The sequence below is a fragment of the Schistosoma haematobium genome, chromosome 3, assembly GCF_000699445.3.
Source record: "Schistosoma haematobium chromosome 3, whole genome shotgun sequence".
In the NCBI taxonomy this organism is placed as follows: Eukaryota; Metazoa; Platyhelminthes; class Trematoda; order Strigeidida; family Schistosomatidae; genus Schistosoma; species Schistosoma haematobium.
This window is the reverse complement of record NC_067198.1, coordinates 10,204,859-10,228,590: the sequence shown is the minus strand read 5'-3', so window position 1 is coordinate 10,228,590 and position 23,732 is coordinate 10,204,859. Positions and strand designations below refer to the sequence as shown.

The window sequence follows — 23,732 nt, the reverse complement described above, 5'->3', positions numbered from 1 at the left end:
GATCGCAGGAATTTGGATTCTTATTTATGCTGTGGCGGATGTGATGTTTGTATGAAGTAATCATTTCTTTGTACTTAATGACTACTTAATTTCGAATTCCAAATACATTACATTCGTTCGTCCTGATCTAGTTCTTCTTGATTAAATTGCGTTATTTCTGGGATTCCTAGTTTGTACTATAACTCAAATACTTCTAATTATCACATGTTATTCAGAAATGTAAAGTTAGCAACTTGACTGAGAAACTTCACGCTTATGCTGTAAATTTACAAGCGAAGAATTTCTAAATGACAAGTGCTCAATTCTGGCTCCCTTGGAAAAAAGTAATCACATCGTCATAGCCTTCAATTTTATCAGCACAACTGATTTAGAAACCTTTTAGCCACAGAGATTGGAATTTCAGACGTTTGGATGTGTCAGCTTTACAAGACAATTAACAGAAGGTGGACTGGGAATCGCACACTCAATTTCATGTACATGCTCGACGGGACTTCTTACTTCATATGATCTTACGTGCTACAAACCATTCGGTCCTGCAAACTGTCCCCAAAAGTTACAAGCAACCTTCAGGCATTAAAACCCGCACTTTTCGAATACTGAGACTCAAAAGTTAGGACCGGGTTGAATACGGGTGAACTAGTGACGACAGGAAATACAGGCAGTTCAATCAAGCAGGGAACCACATCACAAAATTGATAAGATGGGCTCTAGTATTAGATAAAGCTAACCGGTAAATTTGTCTTCAATCCGAAAAGATTATGCATACTCTTCGACAAGCCAAAACCAGCGGTTCTATAATGTTTTGAATTATTTGAATTGTATTATGAACTAAGAATCCCAGAATTGACGCAATTGAATTAGGAAGTGAGACACAAATACAAACGAATGTATTGTATTTGGAATTCGAAATCGAGTATTCAATAAGTACAAAAGAATCATTAGTTAATTCAAACACCACAGGTTCCTATGTGCTAGGTCCTAGGTCCCGACGGCCGAGTTGCCAAAGCAGCTTTTTTGCAATATTTTACTCATCACATACAAACTTAGTCGGTAAGAGCTTCACCCAAATCTCAACGAGACTTTCAGAGGTAAATCTGAGTCCTGATATAGTGTATCAAAAACTGCGTCATCTGAACAAGGACATTTCTCCTGACACAGATATAGTTCACTCTGCTATACAGAAAGCAGCTACCATCTGGAATTAGTGTTCGTAATATTTTCAAAAAGTATGGAGTACTTGATATATGGCAGTCTGCGTGACTACTAGTTATCTCTGAACTTTTCCCCACCCTAACGACACGGTTTCGAAAAGCGTCATTCCTGTATAACCATTTTTTTTACTGCAGTGGACAGACGGACAACCGATCACAAGGAGAAGGTTGATGTTATGAATCTTGACTTCTCAAGAGCTTTTACTAGGGCTAATCATAAATGTCCCTTAGATAAACTGATATTGTTATGCGCTAAGTTACTGTTAATAAACTGAGTTGCCTCACATCTAAATATTTGTCTCTACGGAGTCATTGTAGACTTTAAGTTTCCTAAGGCTAAAGAATGTCCTAGTTGGTTTGCATTCCTATTGGGGTTTAAATAAACGATTCTTGAAACCGAAAGTATGATGACTGAGAAAAGTTACATAGAGCACTTATTACGGAGAGGTCATACATAATGAAGGCAGAAGACTTAATTGAGTACTCTAAAGCCTGAACTTTCAGACAGGCTACTCTATTTAGGCACTTGCTTTCTGTACCAAATATATTATTCGCCTACTAGTCGAAATGTATTGTTTAGAAGTCCTTCGCTGCAGCCACTGGCTATCACGGTAGGACGAGTAAGTATGCATAATGACGTGACATACAGGTAAGGTCTGACAGATTAGGAAGTAACATTGTGGCAAACCCATAAATGTCCAATAAGTCTTTTATTTTTTTAGGATAGACAAATGAAAATAATACCAACCCAGACAGTAATTCTACAGGGTTCCCCAGAATTCAGTATTGAGAGCACTACCTGTCCTAATTTATATCAACGACCTCCTTCACCAAGTGTCGTCTGATTTATTACTTTTCGCTGACGATAGTAAAATAATATTCTGGGAATTCAGAAGAATCTGACTCGACTTCAAAGTTTTTCGGACAACAATGAACTTACTTTTAACACTTCAAAGTGTAAAGTAGTCCTTCTGAGACATGATGTAGACCGCACATACAACTTAATTAATACCCCTCTAGAGACACCCTAAGTGGAAAATGATCTGACAGTCTTGGTACCCTATGTCAGAAGGTGGTACTCTGACTGCGGTAAAAATGCTTTCCGAGTAAAGCTTGCATGGATAACATTGGTGCGCATTTTTGGCCAGTTTGACGGCAGAACTATCCACTCAAACGTCATTAGTTTTACTTCACCCCTTTTTTATGTTTCGAAAAATAGTGTTTCCACTCTCGCTTCAAAAGGATATGAATACAATTAGGAGTATCCTACGGCGATCAACGAAATCAGTTAAAAAACTAAAATTCGAACCTTTGGAAGAGCGCCTTAAATCAATGGATGCTTATATGTTAGAGTATAGGCGCCTGTATGGTGATTTTTAATAGCTTGTAGCCATCCAATACTCCTGGATACAATCTTGAATACTTATTTGAGGTCAGTCGCAACGCAAACTTAAGTGTTAACACCCGGAAATTTTAGATGTAACGTAGCACATTGAAATATAGAAATACCTTTTACCTTTTAAGAATAGTTGAACCATGGAATTGTCTGTCAGCCGAGGTGATCCAAGTGACTTCCCAGGAGTTGTTCAAACAGAAAGTTTACATATTCTCAGGGACTAAGAGCAACTTTTCGTCATAACTTACTTTTATTTCTTTTTTATTCGTTGAATAGACGTAGTTACAGAGCTAAAAGCGTCGGTGATCCACTGCTACCAAATACGGAGTCCTGTTAGGCGGCAGTCCCTTCTATTCCTTCCAGAACGATTTGACCCGTCTGCAAAACTTGATTGCTTAATTCTGCCTTGATCTATGGCAGCCTTTACCATACTCATAAGTAATCTAATTCTTTCTGACAACTAAACGTGTCATCTCTTCTGGGTCAAGTGATGTGACTTTCTTACATGTTTTGTCATCTGTGATCTTGTTAATTATATCACATTTAGCTTTAATCATCATCCTCTATACACGGAGCTAGCCTTAGTATAATATACTAATATTAGATAAGGGATTTTGTTTCATCGTTTATTGATCGTCGTTTACTTAGAGTAAAATAGTTGCCACGAGACACTCTATCTTCACTTCAATCATTTCATTATATATATATTTTACTGTTAACATTTAAAAGCGTCGAAACTCGGAAATTGTAACACAAAAGTGAAAGGCGATATTAACAAGCCCATACTAGTTTGTCACAAGTATATTGATTATCATATACTGGAATGAATTATTTGGTCTTCAAAGTAGATAACAACGTTTCACAACGTCATTCTGATTTAGTTTCTAGAGTTAATGTCGATGAATATAATGAATGCGTACTATTTAAGAATTCCTAATTTACTCACTCAATGTGCTTTAAAATAATCTGTTCACTGATTGTGTTTGTTTGTATCAGTATTCTTATTATGTACTTGCACTTTTTCAAATAACTTCTGAGTTTCAGCTAACAATGTCTGGAGTGAGTTTTTTGAGTAATAAAGAATACACATCGGATCATTGAGTTTAGTTAATATCAAAGCGAATTTTCATTGCTTCCTCGGGTACTCGTGAATAGACTAAAATACTCTAATTATTGTCCTTGAAATTAAAACTTTGAATATGGACTGAAATTTTGTAAAATTGCATTTTCCTTTTGATGGATCGTTTCACCACCCTAAGTGAGGTGATAAGTCACAGATTTTATTAACATCAGAAGTTTTTCATAATAGCTGTTTGATACATTTCGTTTAAACGCTGTTTCACATAATATTTGGATTATCACATACTATATAGTGTAAATCGTTATTTTTAAAACGGATAGCACTTTACCCTATTAAAATACCAAACATCTGCTCGTATGATTAAGACAGTTTTGTTGTGCGACCTAAAACTCCAAATAATCAACTTTCAATCGACCTTTATTATTCTCATTTCTTCTACCTATAAATAGACTTATTTAATTTCATTTATTTTCCAAACAAAACAAGCGTTTCATGGACAGATATGGCTTGTATATCCGATTGTGACCAAAAAGAAATATCAGTTTATACTTCCAAGAGTGACTAGCATTCCAAAACTGTCTAATTATCCTGGTCATATACATTGTAGGTATCATCCACTCAGAAAGTTATTTCGTTCATCCTTAGCTTTATTTCTCAGAAAATGTGCAGCACAATGGACTGTAAAGTTAATGTCAAAAGTCTGGTACCTTATTAGAGGCGTGAAAACGCTATCGAAAACGAATAAGTGGTCAACATTATTGGAGCAATAAAATGTCATGAGTTCAGTCAAAGAACATAAGATGAATATTGCCGATAGTCTTTGAAATTACAAAGTATTAAAAGCAAATTAACAAGATATATGAATGCGTTCCTATTATCGATTTCGAGGTTGTTTCTCAGTGAAAAACGATCGGAATGCGAGTCCATATTGAGACAACGTTTTAGATAGTTCCATCATCGACTGTCGATTATGACAAAAGTATTATATAGACCGTCATTAATCGTTGCATTTCCAGGCTAGTGTATTTCCTAAGGCATTTAATTCACTTTTTTGAATTTTTAGAACTAATTTTATACAAATCCACTTGCTTATGAGAATACACACAGAAGTGACAGAATCATCACTACATATCAGCTTAATGTTACCATTTCTAGATACTCCTTGTTTTCAGGGCGCTGATGCTCATTTTATTCAAAGCTTTGTAATGATTTACAATGCGCCTTAAGACAACCACGAACAAATCACAGCAATTATTTTACGAACCACGACAAGTGTCTGCTTGTCTCTTAGTTTACTTTATTTAACTTTCCATTTGTCCCAAAGTTACAGTTCTAAAAAGTAATTGCAAAATCATAATTTACGGTTAGCCTGATAAATTTAACATTAATTATTACACAAATGCTCATTTTTTGTTAGATAGAACATCAAGTTGTGAACACTGAAAGTTGTGGAAAAATTAACGTATTCATACAGGTAAATCACTTATCTTGGAAGTAAATATTCCATAAACAGGGTCCACGTAATACAAAAGTTGCTTTCTTGACAGTTCATGATCTTGGATGCAATCGTATGCTAAACGTTCAAAATAATTTAAAATGCACTAATCACTACAGATAATGAAATTATTAATTTTCTTGCACACGAATCCATGGAACCGCTAGTTAATCGATGTACCTGGGTACATGTAGATGTTCCAGGACAAGGAGACGGTGAATCGGATTTACCTGCAGAGTAAGTCATATATCTAAATACATTTCATCAGTTTTGAATGATATCTCGATGATAACAACATTAACAGGCAATTATATGATGTTTTGGACACCTGAGATACTTACAGTTCATGACAAATTACGCGTCATTGTTAGGCATATGGGAATAATAATTTTCTGTTTAGTATTATTAAAGCAAGCAAATTAACTTGTCTTTAAAAGCAGCAAGTATTTTCTCTCCATCTAAATTTTTGTTTCAGATAGTTTGTCAGCTATGAAGACCTGGTGTTCTCATCTCAATTTATAACCTGGACTTCTGACCTAAAAGCATTTTAATAGACAACGAGGTGAAAACGAGACTATTCACCAATTTCATAGGCTGAATATGTTCAAAGTATGGTAATATCGTTAATTACCAGTATCTTGATACTCACACATACATTAAAAAAATGCAAATAGTATGTTGGAAGCCTTATTAAGCGCACCGATAAAATTAGTTTCAAATAAATCGTTGCCGGACATCGTATTACTGCTTAGTTCAAGCTTCATGACTGTCAATGTTTAGCTTCTTGGAATTTACCAAGGTTTAATTAAGTCTTTGAGACCAGCTTTTTGTGGCGTGTGAAACCCACGTATTCAGTGATCTTTGATAAATCAGAAACATAAGGGTGCAATGTTTATATGACCGTTTCCAAATATATTAAGTCGAATAAAAAGTGTTATGAGATTTATGAAGTGCGAATAGTCCCTAAGACATTGAGATTTTTAGGTACCTTATTTTACTTCGTGCTTATCTTATCCCAAACACATATTCTAACCATTTTTTTAAAGCTTTAATCCATTCAAAATTTGTTATTCTATTATTGTTTTTAGTTATACATTTCCTTCAGTTCAACAACTTGCAGAAGGCATGAGCGAAGTATGCAATGCACTTAGGTAACCTTTCCGTTTTTCAATCAAAAAATATAAATAATGTTTTTCTTACCATATTACTAGATTACAGTATGTTGTTGTTTTCGGTGAAGGAGCTGGAGCAAATATATTAGTTAGACTGGTGGTATGTACTTTAGAATACTGTAGTTATAGGAATTAATCATCTTCTTCTTAAACTGATTGTCTGATTGATTTAATCCGTATTGTTTTATTCTTGCATGTGTATATGTTATTTCAGATGTTAAGATATGACATAGTTTTGGGTGCTATTTTAATTCATTGTACTGGGACAACTGCAGGGTTATCTGAAAGTCTTCGAGATAGAGTAAGAAATTCGTCTTTCATGTTGATAATATTTTCCTTACACTGTTTTATGTTAACATTTAATTTTCCATATTTTGTATGACACTTAACATTCGAATAAATAAATCACGTTTGACCATCGTCGTATTAAGATTATAAAACCCGTTGATAAGTAAAAAAGCTTATTTATATTGCCGATATGTCTCTATAACATAACCGAACAGCTACATCTTCTCCCATATCAACTCGAAAATGGTTATCGGCTACGGTCATGAGTGAGACGATTTAAAAATACTTTGAAAAGTAATGGAACTTCACTAAAATCTTAGTGGGGAGAGTTTGAGGTCACATTCACTTTGATATCTAAGCAATCTGAGAGGCCAAAATATACTTATTCACCAACAACTACGAAGTAGTTAAAACTGCTCAGAAATATAATCTTTAGAACTTGACCTCAATTTTAGTGAACTTCTATAATGTTTTAACGGTTTCAAAGCATTTGAATGTGTTATAACTTGTGGTATATGTGCCTTGTTAATGTATACGTAACGATACCGCCAATTAGAGAGCAGTGAATTGTCGATCGGACCAGTGACGTATAAAACACGTACGAGCAGTCTAGAGTCCTTATTGGTCCTGCTTCCCGTTAAGCCCAGCCAGTTACGTCCAGAACACCGAACCGAGCCTCTGAGATATGAATCCCAAAAATTACTATTCACTATGCTTATTGGGATGTAACAGAATGACAAGGTAATCCTTTGATCACTTCATTCCCTCTTAATAATGAGACAATTAGTTATAGTCGCCAGAGGAAACTAACGAACTTGTAAGATGATAACAACGAGGATGAACGTTTGAGACATGTAACATCAACTAAATTTTATTCTTTATTGACAGTAAATAGGTTTCACAATCGGGAAGATGCAGTACATCAGCATTTGAGATCAATCTACATTTATGAACAACAGTTTTCATTCATAAATCTTATAAGGTTGAAATTCATATACTTACTTGGGGTCAGTATTACGCGTTATGACTAGCGAAATGACTTTCGACCACGACACTTTATTTTGGACCTGCGTATATTTATACTCATTTCATCAATGAACTAATATTGCTAACACTGATGACTGTGTATGTAAGTGTTAGCTTCATTAATAAATAATATTTGCCAGCATCTTAACAATAGACACTTTGACATTCTGTACGCCCACTCATCCTGGTGTAATATCTGCATTCCATAAAGTCCCCCATGTGGGATATTGAGTTCTCACTGATGAGGAGTCCCACATTAGGGCAAAATGGCCGTCCAGTGCTTTCGGGTTTCGATAGCATTCCAGCTTAGATTGACCCATGATTTTAACTGAGAAATAACTACAATCTCCAAAAATCCCTTCATATTAATAAAAATTATATGTTAAGCTCTCAAAATGTTTGGATTCATTTAAAAGCGACTACAAGTTCGAACTGGACTAACAGGCATATCCGTAGCATTTTCATACCCATCACGTAAACTAAATCATCAAGATTCCATCCTCCTAAAATATTTTAAACCTGTCACAGTGGTATAGTTATCTTCATTCTTTATATTTACAAATCATGGGTTTATTTCGATTTCATGCCTTATATTCCTTATTCTTATTCATTTTTCTTAAATATATATTTTTCATGATATGGCTTTTAATTACGTGGAGTGTGTTATTATTATGCCTCTACCTCTACAGCTTATTATCCTACCAATGTAACCTATGTACATGAGACAACTTTTGGAGAAACTTGTATATACCAGATCTTACAGTCTTAATAACTGACTGATTGTAAACTAATTTCTCGACATTAATCATTCTAATTTAAATAGATTATCTTGACATATCTGATTATGATTAATAATACTTTTATGTACGCTTAATTGACCTTTAATTGGTGATAAATGTCATGTTTGTCTAGTCCTTTAGAACTGATCTAATTCTATCCGTAAAGTGACCATGTGTCTACTATTCTAAGTAACTCAACAACGTTTATAAGTTGTTATCATGCTGATAAGTTCTTTTAAGATTGCAAGTAAATCTTACTGACATGATGTGAATCGCACGAAGCCTATGTGAAAAAGGATTTACTTCTGACTACCTCTGATCATTTGACACACTGACACTGTATATTGTTTTTCAGACCTGAACAATTATATGTATTAATTCATTTGAATTCCATACATTCCAACTTGAAAATAAAATTATGAAATACTGCTACATAAAGCAAACTATACTCTCTGTTGACTTGAAACTTTGAGAATAGAATTATTCATTTGATATTAGTTAACTTTTAGTGACGATGAATTCAGTGTGAAAAAATGGCAGAATAGTTTGTAAGCGTTTGTAATTTCAATCTGTTAATCTTCAGGACGATCTAATATATTACTTTTCCATAATCGATTAGTAAAATTCCTTCTCAGTCCTTTCACTAACCTTAATTATTTTTATGTTCACTCTAATTCAATTATTATGTTAACAAATGAATATTGTTTCAGCTGAATGACCAAAATAAAGTAAGAAAGAAGGAGAATAATAATACCGATTATTCTGATTAAGATGAAATCCTAAAATAATTTTGACAATATCCAACTTCATTCTTTTTCTATAAGGTACGTACTTTCACCCATACCCTACATAGTCTATCAATAAAGTAAAAAGTTGCTCATTTATCATATACTCTATCATTTAGTCTCTTCTGAGTTTTATACTGATAAAAGTACTCAAGCAATATGTAACAGACATGTTACAACAAGACTGATTCTTTGAAGTAGATAGGATTCTTGAAAAAAAAACTGAATGTATAAAATAATGATTGAAGTGTAAAAAATATTTCTGATGATAGTCCACGATTCAATAGTGTATAACGTTATTCTTTTGAATTGTCTGTAAACTGAATAATTCAACCCTATTATTCCTTACAACTTCTTCATTTTACTAGTTTATATCTGTATTGGTATAGTTTAAATCATCATTCTTGATGTCATGAAGTAGTTTGTCAAACAAAGTTGAACAAAGTCTTACTACAGAATAGAATTTATTTTTCTGAAATCTTTTCATTTCAATTACTCAAGCTGAAATCTAATTGGTTTGTAATTAAATATTTTCCGTTTGATAAAGTTTAAAAATATTCCATCATGATAAATATTGAGCATTTGTGTGTTCAGTTTAATGTAACCATTAATTTTCTTTTACGAAATTTCAGTTAATTGGATGGAAATTAAATACAGTTGGAATGAATCCAGCTGCAGAATCATATTTATTAATGCATCGTTTTGGTTCGGTAAGTCTAATTAATCATTTAATATTGAATAGTTCAGTATTGTATTTAAACGATGTAAAAGGAAATTCTAACTAAAGTTTAGTACAAATGATCACAATTCATTTATAAACATAAGAAATAGGATGAATAAGGTAAACTTATAATGATTATAGGTAATTGAAGGTAGCCAGCAGAAACACTGGTTAGCCTAGTTTTGATGCTGTATTCACTAACAAACCGTAAGAAGAACTAATGTTTCCTGTAGATTTCGAACCAGCACAATCCAGTTTCATAATCTGGAACGTTATTACTGAAACGTTTAGATTATGACTGACCTATAGGACTGAAATGTAGACGATTGATTCACCACTGAAGCGAAGCGTGCACGAATTCGTAAAGGAGCTTTAGTTCTCTAAAGATTACAAACGTACCCTGTTGATGAGTTTTAAAACAGCACGAAACCTAAGTTCAGGGTTTCCCGCCTACCATCTCCAACCACCTAACAATGAAAACTGATCTACAAAAATATGAATGGATTCCTTAAAATATGAGTTTCTAGCTGATTAATACTGACCTCTAATAACCTAGCTCTAGTCGTGACAGCCGAAAAAACACCTTGATAAATAACATTCAATTATCGTGAAGAATCACATGACGTGACATCTCCCAATATTCAATTAGTCTCTAGTATGATAAATGTGACCAAGCTGTAGTTATATATATATAGTGGTTAACAAAGATATCTTGGAGCATATATTTTAAGATTAGAAGCATTGGTCGAGATCTATTCGGTAATTGATTTCAATTAATTTTATTCGAATTATATTCTAATACTGAACCCATATGTATTCGTAAATTTTTCTTCTCTGTTGTCTTGATGTGAAATATGCCGAATTATACTAAGAACCAAATTACCAAATAATGAATGAATATTCGTATAAAATATTACAGTAAAAATTTTATAAACAGTTTAATTTTAATTACAAAAACCTCATACATTATATCGATTAATGCTATGTTACTAGTATATTGAAAATATTCTATATCCATGTTTTCACTTTATTAAAAACATAAACTGTAATATGTCCTGACTATGAACCATTTAATTTACTAGATAAGTGATAATACTCTTTTCTTAATAAACAACGTATATTATTGATTATATTTTGAATGATGATAAATAGTGGAACCGAGTCTTACTCTCCTCTCTTAATTTTATAAATGATGTTAATACTAAGACTAAAAACTAGGACTCATCTCATTAAACTGTCAATGGAATTATTTATTAGGAACCTCAGCACAGTGATACAGGTACATCCATGTGATATGTCCTGGGTTCCACTGCTAGTCTCTATCATAAATTCAACCAACCAATAGTTGCACTCAGTATCATGACATTTTTTCTATATATGCCAACAGACACTGACAATTATGAATGTTAAAAACGGTAAAATCTAAGTGATTGTAAATAATAATAATAATAATACTTATTATTATTATTATTATATGAACACATCCATCCAAAACATTTACCTAAATCTAAGTAAAAGAACATCAAGAAAAGTTGAGTAAATTTTCTAGCTAAACGATTGACTGAAAATTCTCGGACAACTCTCATTCTTACTAAAAGAATAAACAGAACGAAGAAATATTTCTTTTCAATTGGTTTTTCTAATATGGCTCTACACTAATACATACATATACATCATTTACAGTAATAAAAAAATAATACTAACCAAGTAGTAGAGTTAAACAATGTAAAATTTTCACAACTGATTATGAAAATAATGTTGAATGATTAACTAAATGATTGGAAGAGTGATGATGTGTTAAAAATAATAAGCAAAGTAATGATTTGTAAAAATTAAAAACATATAATTAATTGGTTATCAGGTTATATCATATTATTATTATGAATGGCTTTATTCAGGATTATATTTTTGATACAATCTAGAATTTTCAACACAAACTATTTCAACAAGTTTCCTCTTCCTATTTCTTGATCGGTCCTCGTGATAAATGTTGAGTGATCACCAGTTAAATGTAAGCAGTTCAGGAATCGACATCTGAATAATGTTAGTTGTTTTGAATGCCTACTTGCAGCCATCACGATGTCGCTGATTGTACCACTTTTTTAACCTGTACAGTGAAAGGTTATAAACTTTTCATAAACGCGCCTAAATAGATTAGGCGATTAATAGATATAATTATGTGTTAATACAAATAAAACCAGATAACTTGCTGAAATATTTAGATAACTGGGACAGGTAGTTCAGATATTTCAGCAGGCCGTCCAAGAAGTTAGAAAGTTACTACAATATTTTATTAAGAAGTCAATTTTATAATACTATGCAAGAATTAAGTGACAAATATTGAAATCTTGTAAATAACCAAAAACATTTGAAGAAATAAAAGAATATTTTATATAAGAATCAGGTGGATCAAATTACAACTAATAACTACTCCAATATTGATGGCCGATGTAGACAGAATGGTTGAATAAACGTTATTTTAGTGCAAGAGTTAGCTTTATGAATATGGATTCTAATAGCTTCAGAGATACCTAAAGGACTAGCGCTCAAACTATGTGAAAGATTTGACGGATTACAATGGCTAACTTTGAAAGCTTTATTCAAGTCAGCTTACTGTCCTGTGTCCATTAGGTGAACAAGTATATACCACTTAATCACTTTGAACTGTCCTTCGCTCAATTAGAATGAACGGTGTTCAACGATACGATGACAGACTTACCGAATCCTAAGTCATTTCTAACCAGCTTATCATAATTACCAAATCATTCTTCCTCCAAATTGCTTAATTATTCATTCGGAAATATTTTGTAATCAATTATGAAATTCCAAATTGTGTAACACTGCTAACCAATTGACATCAATTTATTAGTGTTATAGTTCATACATATATACATATATAATGCTGACTGAAACGAAATATTTCTTCCTTAAGTTTGTGTTTTTAGTAAATATCTTATCAGAAATTTCCACTCTGCTGAAAACTATGTTGTTAGTTTTGGAAGCAATTATCGTTTCTACTTTATCCACCGTCCGTTTTTCAATCACGACCTATCCCACTTATTTCAGTTAGAGCAACCGGGTTATGTCACAAATCTTCAACCTTACTGTGGCTCAAAACCATCTAAAATAAATCTATGTGTGAAAAATCAGTTAATTTGTACCTGTAATGATATATAACTGATGACAGTTATAGAATACTAAATTACTGAAAGCTTTTTTTATAAATTATGGTGAGGCTTTTAATTGAAATGTTAAGCTTAATTTTACCTACGGATTATATCGCTGTCTAAGCTTGAGCTAAAATTATGTAATTCTATCTTCATTTTGACTATACACATGAATGTGAAATTAACCACTGAAGAACGTTTACAGATTCATTCGTTTCTGATCACAGGTGTTTTGTTTCTCTTCCCTATTTACTGACTAGAAACTATCAGTTGCTTTAATTTTTCAAATTTGACTTTGTTCTGATTCTTAATTGTAATCAATTGAAAGACTAAATACCATAGGTTAACATCTATCAGAGAAATGTTAAAAACCGAAGCTCAGTAAGATGACCATTCTATCGTATTAAGATCGACTCAACATGACGTATATTTGATATTAGATCATTTCTAAACCAAGAATCTCATTATAACCAAGACTTAATGTTGACAAACCTTGAACTGAAAATCTGCTATTTTAAGATATAACATTTCGATAACTAGTAAAAATTTTACTGACCTTGAGATAAACTACACTCGATAGTATTAAGAGCTATTTACTGCAAAGGTTTTGATAAACTACTCTCATTTCTTCATATCAAACGCTATTATTACCTCACCACTAACGTTATTTCGAAACCGTAAGATTCGTATTTGAGAAAATCCATAAAATATACGTTCTACAAGAAAATGGTATTTATGATTATTAGTTCTGAAGTTGAATGTTTTAAACTCTATATTTCCAGCGTCTTTTCAGGCACAGTTTTACAGAATTTTACCACAATGTACTCCTAATATGCAGTTCTATTATTCTGAAGGAGAATATGATTGAGACATATTGACAGTTACTGAACACTGATTTGAAATTTAAGAAACAATAAAAACCAAAGGTTGATGATGTTGACTGACATGACTTAAAATAGATTGCATTCATAAATATTTACATTTGTTGATTATTTTCCCTTAGAAGGTAAATTTCCATTTTCTTTATATTTTATCGAACCATATTCCCAGTCTTTAATTTGTCACTATTCCCACTATTATTAAGGCTCTTGTACTATTTATGATGTTAATTTCATTTTCTTATGTTGTTATGGTATGTTAAGTTGAGCTAATGTTTTACGTTGATCACAACTAAACGATGTTATTATTAACTAAATCTCTAAAAATTATTGTCCTGGATAATGATGACCAAATTGCTCTAGCATAGTTTATCATATTCAAATGTTTAACGAAAATTTGATAAATATAAATGTTTTCACGCTAAGGCGAAAGAAACAACAGAATAAGACAATCTTATAACAAAACACTTTGCTGGTAAAATACTAAAATGAATATTGATTTTATAACTAAAGTAATGGTTTTATGAAACTCATTATTCGTTAGATAGAATGCAAGCTAAAATATAGGTAACACGTGAATAATTTGAGTGAAAAGGTTTTGAAAATACTTTGGTCGTCGTCAACAGTATTAGGAATTTCACCGGTTATTTGTAAAATTTATGTCCAAATGCACGAACATCAACAAAAATTTTTTTCATAACAACTATCAGTAGTTTTTTGTTCAACCCTACATTTATAAATAAAACTTATATTTTCCACGTAGTATTCCATAACAGCCGTTGTTGCAAAGTGATGGAGACCATCTGTAAAATTCCGATAGTTTATTGTTTTCTGTAATTCGCAATGATAATGCCATCTAGAAAGACAGAATCAATAAAAATATTTGCATCGAAATATATTTCATTTTCTATAAATTCAAAATAAAACACCAGCATGTGTATCCGTAAGTATATGTCGCATACATAAGTAGACTAGTATCCGGAAAGGTGATGAAACAGTAACTCGTGAATAACATTAGATGAAGATCACGTCCTAAAGTAAAATAACTACAGTCGAAGATTTGAATCACTGGACCCCAACATGGAAATCCGAATATATTGTACTTTCCATGAAGTTTCAGTGTAATGTGTTGATTCCTTAGAGGTACAAAAACAGGACGAAACAAACGTTCGTTTCTTCCTACTTTTTAAATGGCCTGTGTTTGATGTTAATTTAAGGTGAATTTATCATTTCATAAATGTGACAATTGATGTCTGAACAATTTATCTGACTATAAAGTGTTGTAACGTAATCGCAGTTAACCGGTTAATAAACAGATATATGTTTACAATTGATTGATCACTGGGTGGTGATCAATGTCATGCTTGTCTAGTCCTTATTAGTGCAGATCGAATGCTATCGATCATGTTGCAAGGTGTACCTGTAATCTTGAGGGGACTGGTGTTCCCTGGCTGATTCGATCTCGTGTCACCCAGCTTCACAGTCAGAGACGTTACCACTGAGCTATCCGAGCCGCCAAGTTGCACGAAACCCGGGTCCAGGGTTTCCTGTTGACTACCTCCAATGTTTTAATGTATTTTATATTCTATTTCAGAGGAATCCGAGAGATAAATTAATAAGCTTCCTTGTCATCTTTTCTATATCACCTAAGATATTTTTACTGATTCTAGCTTCGGGTGTTACCAACGTGAACATAACTTTTGATTGATTTGTCCTTATATGACCTGTAAAAAAATTGTCAACTCCTTAAAACTTCCGTTCACCTAATTTGCTTATATTGGTTAATCAGCCTCTTTCCCTAAAGATATTCTGCTACATATATGCTAATTAGAATTAATTGATCAGATGTTTCCCATTAATTAATTTAAGTCGTGAATATAAAAACTTATGAATTATTTCTTAGCATCATTGTTATGATATAAAGTTGTAAACATTAGTGATGGTTTATTGGTTATGAAATTGATCTTTCAACAAATATATTAAGGGTTTGAACTCCATCTTAGTTACATTGGTTTAGGCAACCGTGTAGTATCACTGGCCCTTACACAAACAGTAAAATTCACTAGAATGCACATCAATTTGTAATCAATAGATTAGTACATTATAGATAGTTCATATCTCGTTTTGGTAAGGTAGAGAGTAAAAGAAACTACTTTTCATTATCTATAATAGAAATGAATTACTAGTTATTGTTCAAGTTCCTTTTGCAATAATAATTAATTACTCTTTTGTTTTTACCAATTTTCCTAAATTCTTGAAATATAAGACTGTTAGAGATTACAGGTGTATTACAGTAAAAAAGGTATATTTCTATTTTATTAATTTCTATGTACTTTCACATTTACGTTTCATATTCTTCTGTAGTTGTACGATTATTATTATTATTATTCTTTGAATTTCATCATAAAATTGTGGTTTTTTAGTTTACATCACGAACTAACCTTAGACAAATAGTTGAAACTAAGAGGCTCTTGATAGCTACTTCGTTTTAGTGTGTAATTCCTAAGTAGTTTGGATCAATGACCCCACTGGTAGTCGGATCCAGGACCATCAGGTTGTAATACAAGCAATAAAATTTGACAATCTCTACAAATCTCGTATATTGAAATTGTAATTAACGTGATAATATTAAAATGATAAGAATCCGATTAAAGTTAACCACATTTTGTGATCTAAACATTGAACAATAATCAGTGCTCGTTACATGTTGTTTTGTTAAAATATACCTCCAAACAATTTCGAAATACTGAATTATTCCGAATGAGATATTTAAACAAATACTGAAAATCAATCCTAACAACTCTTTAGGAACTTAAAAAGTAATAATATCATCTGATATTGATTTGTATTTTAGTTTTCCATTGAAATGATCACTTCATAAATCGTTTCGTGAATGTATTTTACTATAGAAACCTTAGTAGAATGAAATACTTGTTCATTATTCCCTATTTCTAAATTACTCTACATCTTATATCAGTTGGCAATGCAAAAAACTACTCATATTTCACTTCACGTTTATATTTCTTCGATTTACATGTACATCTAATTCACATTAGTATTTCCTTTCTACTAGTGTTCTGTTAGTTCGCTTCTACCATCCACTAGATTAGGCTATTTTTAACACGTATAAGACATGATTTCCGATGAGAAGCCGTGACCAGTGGAGCTAATCCATGTCGGGTAGAAACAGGTGTCTACCTCAATACAATGGAAGATGGTCGCGCAATTTCGTGAGTTGGATTGGTTGAGGTTAGACATTAACGCCATTGGATGCCAGCTCAGTGGTCTAGTCGGTTAAGTGCCTGGCGCGATACTGATAGGTCCTGAGTTCGAATCTCGCGGGGTGCGGTATCGTGGATGCGCACTGCTGAGGGGTTTCGTACTAGGACGAAACGGCCGTCCAGTGCTTACAGGTTTTCCATGGTGGTCTAGCTTCAATTGACTCATGATTTCAATCAAAAATAACTTTAAGACTCTTGTCTTATGAGATAAATGATAGACTTGAGTTGAATATAATCATTTATAACTAATTTTTCATTTGATTTATATGATATTACTGAAAGATAGAATCAAAATTCTATTCTAAGATTTCATAATTCCTTCAAAATATCATTTACAAAGTTTTATGCATTGAGTTTTTTCATTATGATGAATGTTGTTTGAACTCTAAACAATTAACTGGAGAATGCTAGTAACTTTATTCAAATGTCATTTTATTTCTATTATTATAATGTGATGAGTTAATTGTTTTACTTTATATTTAGAAAACATTGTTGTATTTCTATTTGGTTATTAATCTGCATTCATTAATTCTATCTTATAGTCTTATATAATGATTTTGTTAATTTAGAGTAATTTCTCATCAATATATATATATATGATTAATTTGTAAGTGTATAAGTAGTAAATCTCATTACCAGTTGATCAGTTAATAAAGAAATTTAATAAATTTTTCTTTTAACAGGAATAACATATCAAAAATAAGAGGATTAATTAAGAGAGTAAAGAGTACCAGAGGGGAGTTCTATCTTAACATACCCTCATAATTTGTTAAAAGATTTATAACTTTGTAGTAATCACGAAATTACTGAGCTGTTGAATCAAATTTTAATGTGTTTATACTCTCAAATCAAATTAATTAATAATATTCCATAGACTTGATTAAGTATTATCGTTAAGTAATCAACTCATTACTAACTGACTTGATTGATTAGTGTTTTTCCTTATGTTCTGTTCTATAGTTTCAAAGCTGAATACAATAATGAAATAAAAATGTTTACAATAAATGTTTGATTTATTATATGTGAAAATTATATTTGAAATATTCTCAGCGATTGAAATATAACTAATTCCAACGTTTCGTCCAGACAAGTTAGCTGGACGAAACGTTGGAATTAGTTATATTTCAATCGCTGAGAATATTTCAAATATAATTTTCACATATAATGACTTCTCTATACTCGGCGCTCAATTACTGTCAAACTATTAGTTCTAATCTTGACGAATATTCGTATAAATGTTTGATTTAGTTTCGAATAACTTTAAGCTTATATAATTAAGAAGCAAACAAAAAATTAGACAGTTAATTCCTGATCCGACCAACGATGATACTATTTAAAAGCATGAATAAGTAATCACAGAAACATTTCAAACGTTCATGAAAAAGAATACTAGTTTTGTGCAATTTGATTTAATCTTACACACTTAGCTGAGAGTTTTAAGAAATTGTGAGTATTTTTTAATTTTAATAAAAATATCACATTTCCACTGACGCCACAGGTCACCAAGTGTTTTTTATTGGATACCGATTTTTGTGTATAAGTTTACATTTTTTCTGGTAAAAATTGATCTATCATTTATCCTGTGACTTTTTTTTTAATTTATAGGCTGCAGAATCAGAAAACGAAATAGAAGTACGAGAAGTCCTCATAAAATTTCGTCAATCACTTAGAACAGCAATTAACCCGAGAAATTTAAACAAATTTATTATGTCATTTATGTCGTAAGTGATATGAAAATTGATTGAAAATTAATGTATTTATATTTACGAATGTGAGGATTTGTGAAGAATATTCAGTGTCATTCAGATAACAAATCGACCTAAGATAAACAGTCATTGAAAATTAGGAACCATTGGGCAGTTGTTCTGTCCCACTATGAGTCTCTTCAGTTCCATGGAGAGACCTACAGTAAGATGGCTATTTTACTATTCACCTTTTTCTAAATTAATCTCGTCGTGCCATTGTGATACTACATCTTGGGCTACAGTATATTTTTGCTAGATTCTATGGTGACTGAATACTGAAATGCAATCTACCTTGTGATATTTTGTCTAGTCTGGTTTACGGACAGTTTCAATGGGTAAACACAAAAAAGTACAATTAATTATAGATGACAGGATAAAAAGAGATTCTTTTTAATAATTTAAAAGTAATTTCCCCAATTACTGTAACATTTAATAAAAAAAACTATCTGATGTGTTTATTTTACACGTTTTTAATCTTAAACTATTTCAACCTTCAAAATGCATAGTATATAACAAAAAATGCAGTAGATTCCTCGAAGTTAAATTCATTTAATCAGACCTTTCATGTAGCACAATACTAACTAGTAAATGAAAACTAATGCCTATATTTTATATGTATGTTGTGGTAATATAGTTTGGGATTTGTTATCTATCAAATATTAAAGTTTATAGTTCTTTTATATTCAAGTATAAAACTAAAAGAAATTTATCCATTATTACCGTTAAATGGAGTTTTATTCAACTGTAATTACCATTAAATTTAGTACGATTATAAATCGGTGGTCAAATTGGTTTACACCTTTCACATCATCCTAATGGTAAAAGAATTCAACGAAAAGCGAAAAAGCTAAATAATATTAAATATCATAGAAATCCGAACAGGATAAGTTCGTTTATGAGGATTTTTATTTAATCTTTGTTAATATTAGGGACTGTAATTGATCAGTCTCTATTGGCGTATGTGCATCTTCAGAGATTCACCTCAGTGAGAAGTTATGCTACAGTTTCTTCCAAGTAAAATTGAATAATGTCGAGAAGAGGAATTCCGGTACAGGATTTTAGTCTCATTATAAACATCAAGACGTAGACGTAGACGCACTCAACTGACAAGTTTCAAATAGGATAAAGCTCACAACGTGGATTTCGTTCTTAGCCATTTTCCATCTTTGCTTTAAAATGCTCATGATTGATGGAAATACTGTGACAGTTCAACCAGGATGCACAAATGCTAAAATAGACTGATTAACTGCAATCTTTAACACTAACAGTGAGAAGATTCAAACCTTTACAACTGGATTGTATTTCATCTCCGTTGCATAAAGCCATAGACAATCTTGACTGGAAATTTAAGTCGATAAGACGTTGGCGTTTGAAATGAAAGTGACTGAATTCTAGTCTCAGAATGAACATCAATACTGTGCTGCAGGTACATCCAACTCATAAGTCCCAAATAAGACGAAATAAAGATCCTAGATTTCAATGATAGATACAATTCAATTTTATCAAAACTAAAACTACAGTTCAAAAGGAATAAATTAGGTCAGAAAATGAATGAAACTACCATATTTTGATCACTTTTAAACTACGATACGAATGTAGCTTATTTAAAATAAAATCACTCTTGAGCATCAATCAATCATCATTCACAAACTGATGTGCAAACAATATTTTCCATAACTTTCTCTTGTAAAATCAGGTTAACTTGTTTGTTATATACAGTCGCTAAGCTTAGAGAGCCAGTTTTGCAAAATAAAAGAGTACCAATGACTCCTTGTTTATTCCCAGTTTTTGTCAACTAAATTTACTCAGTTGAATAGTTTGGAATTATCTGACTAGTATATTCCATTGATTTGTCGGTAAACTTAACTAAATTGAAACTGTAGTGTGATCCAAAATTTTTATTCTATATATATATATATATATATATATATATTACTAAGTATTTTATATTTCGGAACCTCATTAAATATCTTTGATCTTATTTTTCGAAAAAATAACAAACGGAGAAGGATACGATTATTTCACTGATATCGTTTAGTGTGTAATGACAGCGGCAAAATTTAAATTAGTTATTTTGAATGACTTATATAATATACTGTCATTTTTCAGGTCATTTCTAATTACAAACCCAAACAATATATTGAATAAGGTCCCACTATAATATTAACTATCATTATTATTTTATAGTATTACTCAGATAATACAGAACGTTAAATCTGTTTGAGTGTACAAACTTTGGCGAACTCACTTCTCATTTGACTTTCAGACCCTTAAAATTTTCATCTGAATCGTAATCCCTGGAATGAATAAAAATAATCCTAATACGATACAAACTTAACAGTTTAAGGTTTCTTCTGATCCAAGTGAAGAAAAGACAGTAGTTTTATCGCTTAATCATCGGATAATAGATTTATGGTCGATCTAATGTAGTTGATTATCTTTATTGATCAGAGATTACACAGATATGTTTCCACTAATAAATAAGTCTTTGCAACCCTCTCCACATTTAATTCAATTGTAATGGTATACTTTTGTTTTGTCAAGTAAATTCTTAAATCTAAATGCAGTTATTTAACGAGTTGTTTTATCATTTTACTGTTTATAAACGAAAATTAATTTTATGATCTTTTACTACTAACATTTTTAGTAAATAAACAATGAGAAAGGGAAAATTTAAGACGTGATTCTTTCCATCAGATAACCAATATTTTAAACTATAATTAAGTGTTTTGTAACCTGAAATGATAACGCTTATTTCATATTTCAGTTAAATGTTTTTAAAATTAAGTATTTTATATTGTTCTAAAGATAAACAGACTAAATAATAATTATATAAGAGATGGGTTGTAATCAGTAGTGGAGTCCAGGACGCCTGTTTTATCTTATTTGGGACTCGTCAACTGTATATACCTATATTCTAGAGATATTCAGTTTAGAACTCGGACTCTGATACCTTCCGCTTTAAATTCCAACATGTTATCCACTGAGCTACCGTGTTCAGATATTCGCTCACTTGTACAATGATTATGATGATTTTTTCACTCCTAGTCACAATACATCATTTCTATAAAAACTTATGAAAAAGACACCTATGACGAAACACTTCACACAGGACGTACATATATCAACGAAGACTGACCGAAATCCAGCCACCATTACCAGCAACGGGATAATTTAAATCCATTCTGATAATAATCAATATTTGGCATTAAATAAACGTTTTCTTATGATTGTATATTAAAATTTATGTTAATTCAGTTTCTTTGGTATACTTATACATTGAAACTTGAAGACGTAACTTTAAAGGTTTATACTGAAAATTAGTTTAAGGAAGAGGCCAATTAAACAGTCGCATTGTAAATTATTTAATGAGACAGTTAATCAGTAGTGGAAATGTCGACTAATATAAATATCGATTAGGAAAAACACTATTGACAGTGTGTGAGAATCGTTCTGTATAGAACCTTGTGACGTAAATATGTCGCGGTTCCTTAAATGCTCAGAGTTGAATGCCTTATGATATCTTGTGTGTGTATATAACTGATGAATCCGGAGACCAGTATACAGTACAAGCTATTTCCAACCATGATAGTGACGATTCTCAGCTGAAATGAATCCTTTTGGTATTGTCAAGCTGTTTTTTGACTTGACTGTTTAATTTCCGACTTAAACATGAAATACTCATGAATGTTGTAGCTCAGAATAACAACTGAACTACTTATCAACTTACATGATTCAACAAAGAAATCTTCAAAATAAGGAAAGTACTTTTTTTTAGAATTCTATCAACAAAACAAGTTTAAGTTTAAAACTTATCATGATATAATATAATATTAAGATATTGACAATGATTTCATATGACACTGTCCAAATTTAAGTTCAATCAAAAATTTTGTCATAACTAGATTATTACAAATCATCGTATACCGGATATAGAAAATTCCATCAATCATGTCAACTCTTTAAGTTAATAAGTATATTATTGTCATCATGCATTGTATATTTATACATATACTGAAACAAATCAAGTAATGTCCATTTAATTATTCCATTCAAGTTAATTTGGATTATTAGATACAATCATGAATATATATATTTATATAAGGTCAAAACGTATGCCATCATTATCACTATTTACCGTAAGAATGTAAACAAGAAAAACATAATCATTCATGTAACAGAGATTATCCTGATCATCTTCATCTGAAAATCTCCCCTTATTTAATTATTCTCAAATTTTATTCTCTGCCTTCTTCGTTCTCTCCACCGTTTTATCTATCTATCTATCTATCTATCAATTCATCTGACTGCTTTTTTTTTATTTTCTGTAAATAGTATTGATTGTTTATCAAAATTCATTGCCTTCAACCACTTATTCTGTTAGTATGAACAGTTGATGATTTCATTAAATGGTTAACATTATCTGTAACTTTTTCTAATATTTAACAGTTGTATGGCATCTAGGCTGTTTGACCAATTTTCTACTTTTTTTTAAATAGCTAAATAATTCATACTGAAATGTTATTCATCATTCATGATCTGATTTTAGAATCTAATAGTTCATTGTACTAATGTTTTTTCATTTAGTATATTACACATAGTTATATTGACATATTCAGAAGAAAAAAAACAGATACTTGAAATGAAATGTTTACTGAAATATCCACTTCAATATGTAACATTCATTCATTAAATAAACTTGAAAAA

At 31.4% G+C, this 23,732-nt stretch overlaps 1 protein-coding gene across 2 annotated transcripts in view; it reads left to right on the top strand.

The window, feature by feature from the left end:
• Positions 1-3,588: 3,588 nt before the first annotated feature.
• MS3_00004980 (uncharacterized protein) overlaps positions 3,589-23,732 on the top strand; it is a 40,901-nt gene continuing 20,757 nt past the window's right edge. The window contains exons 1-8 of one of the 2 annotated variants that reach the window (XM_051212981.1): positions 3,589-3,666; positions 5,106-5,162; positions 5,202-5,256; positions 5,303-5,420; positions 6,272-6,455; positions 6,570-6,656; positions 9,866-9,943; positions 18,886-19,001. In XM_051212981.1, coding sequence (XP_051068911.1) covers positions 6,570-6,656; positions 9,866-9,943; positions 18,886-19,001 — 281 coding nt within the window. In that variant the 5' untranslated portion in view covers positions 3,589-3,666; positions 5,106-5,162; positions 5,202-5,256; positions 5,303-5,420; positions 6,272-6,455. Of the gene's footprint in view, positions 3,667-5,105; positions 5,163-5,201; positions 5,421-6,271; positions 6,456-6,569; positions 6,657-9,865; positions 9,944-18,885; positions 19,002-23,732 lie in introns of both variants that reach the window. The other variant, XM_051212982.1, reaches the window with a different exon arrangement.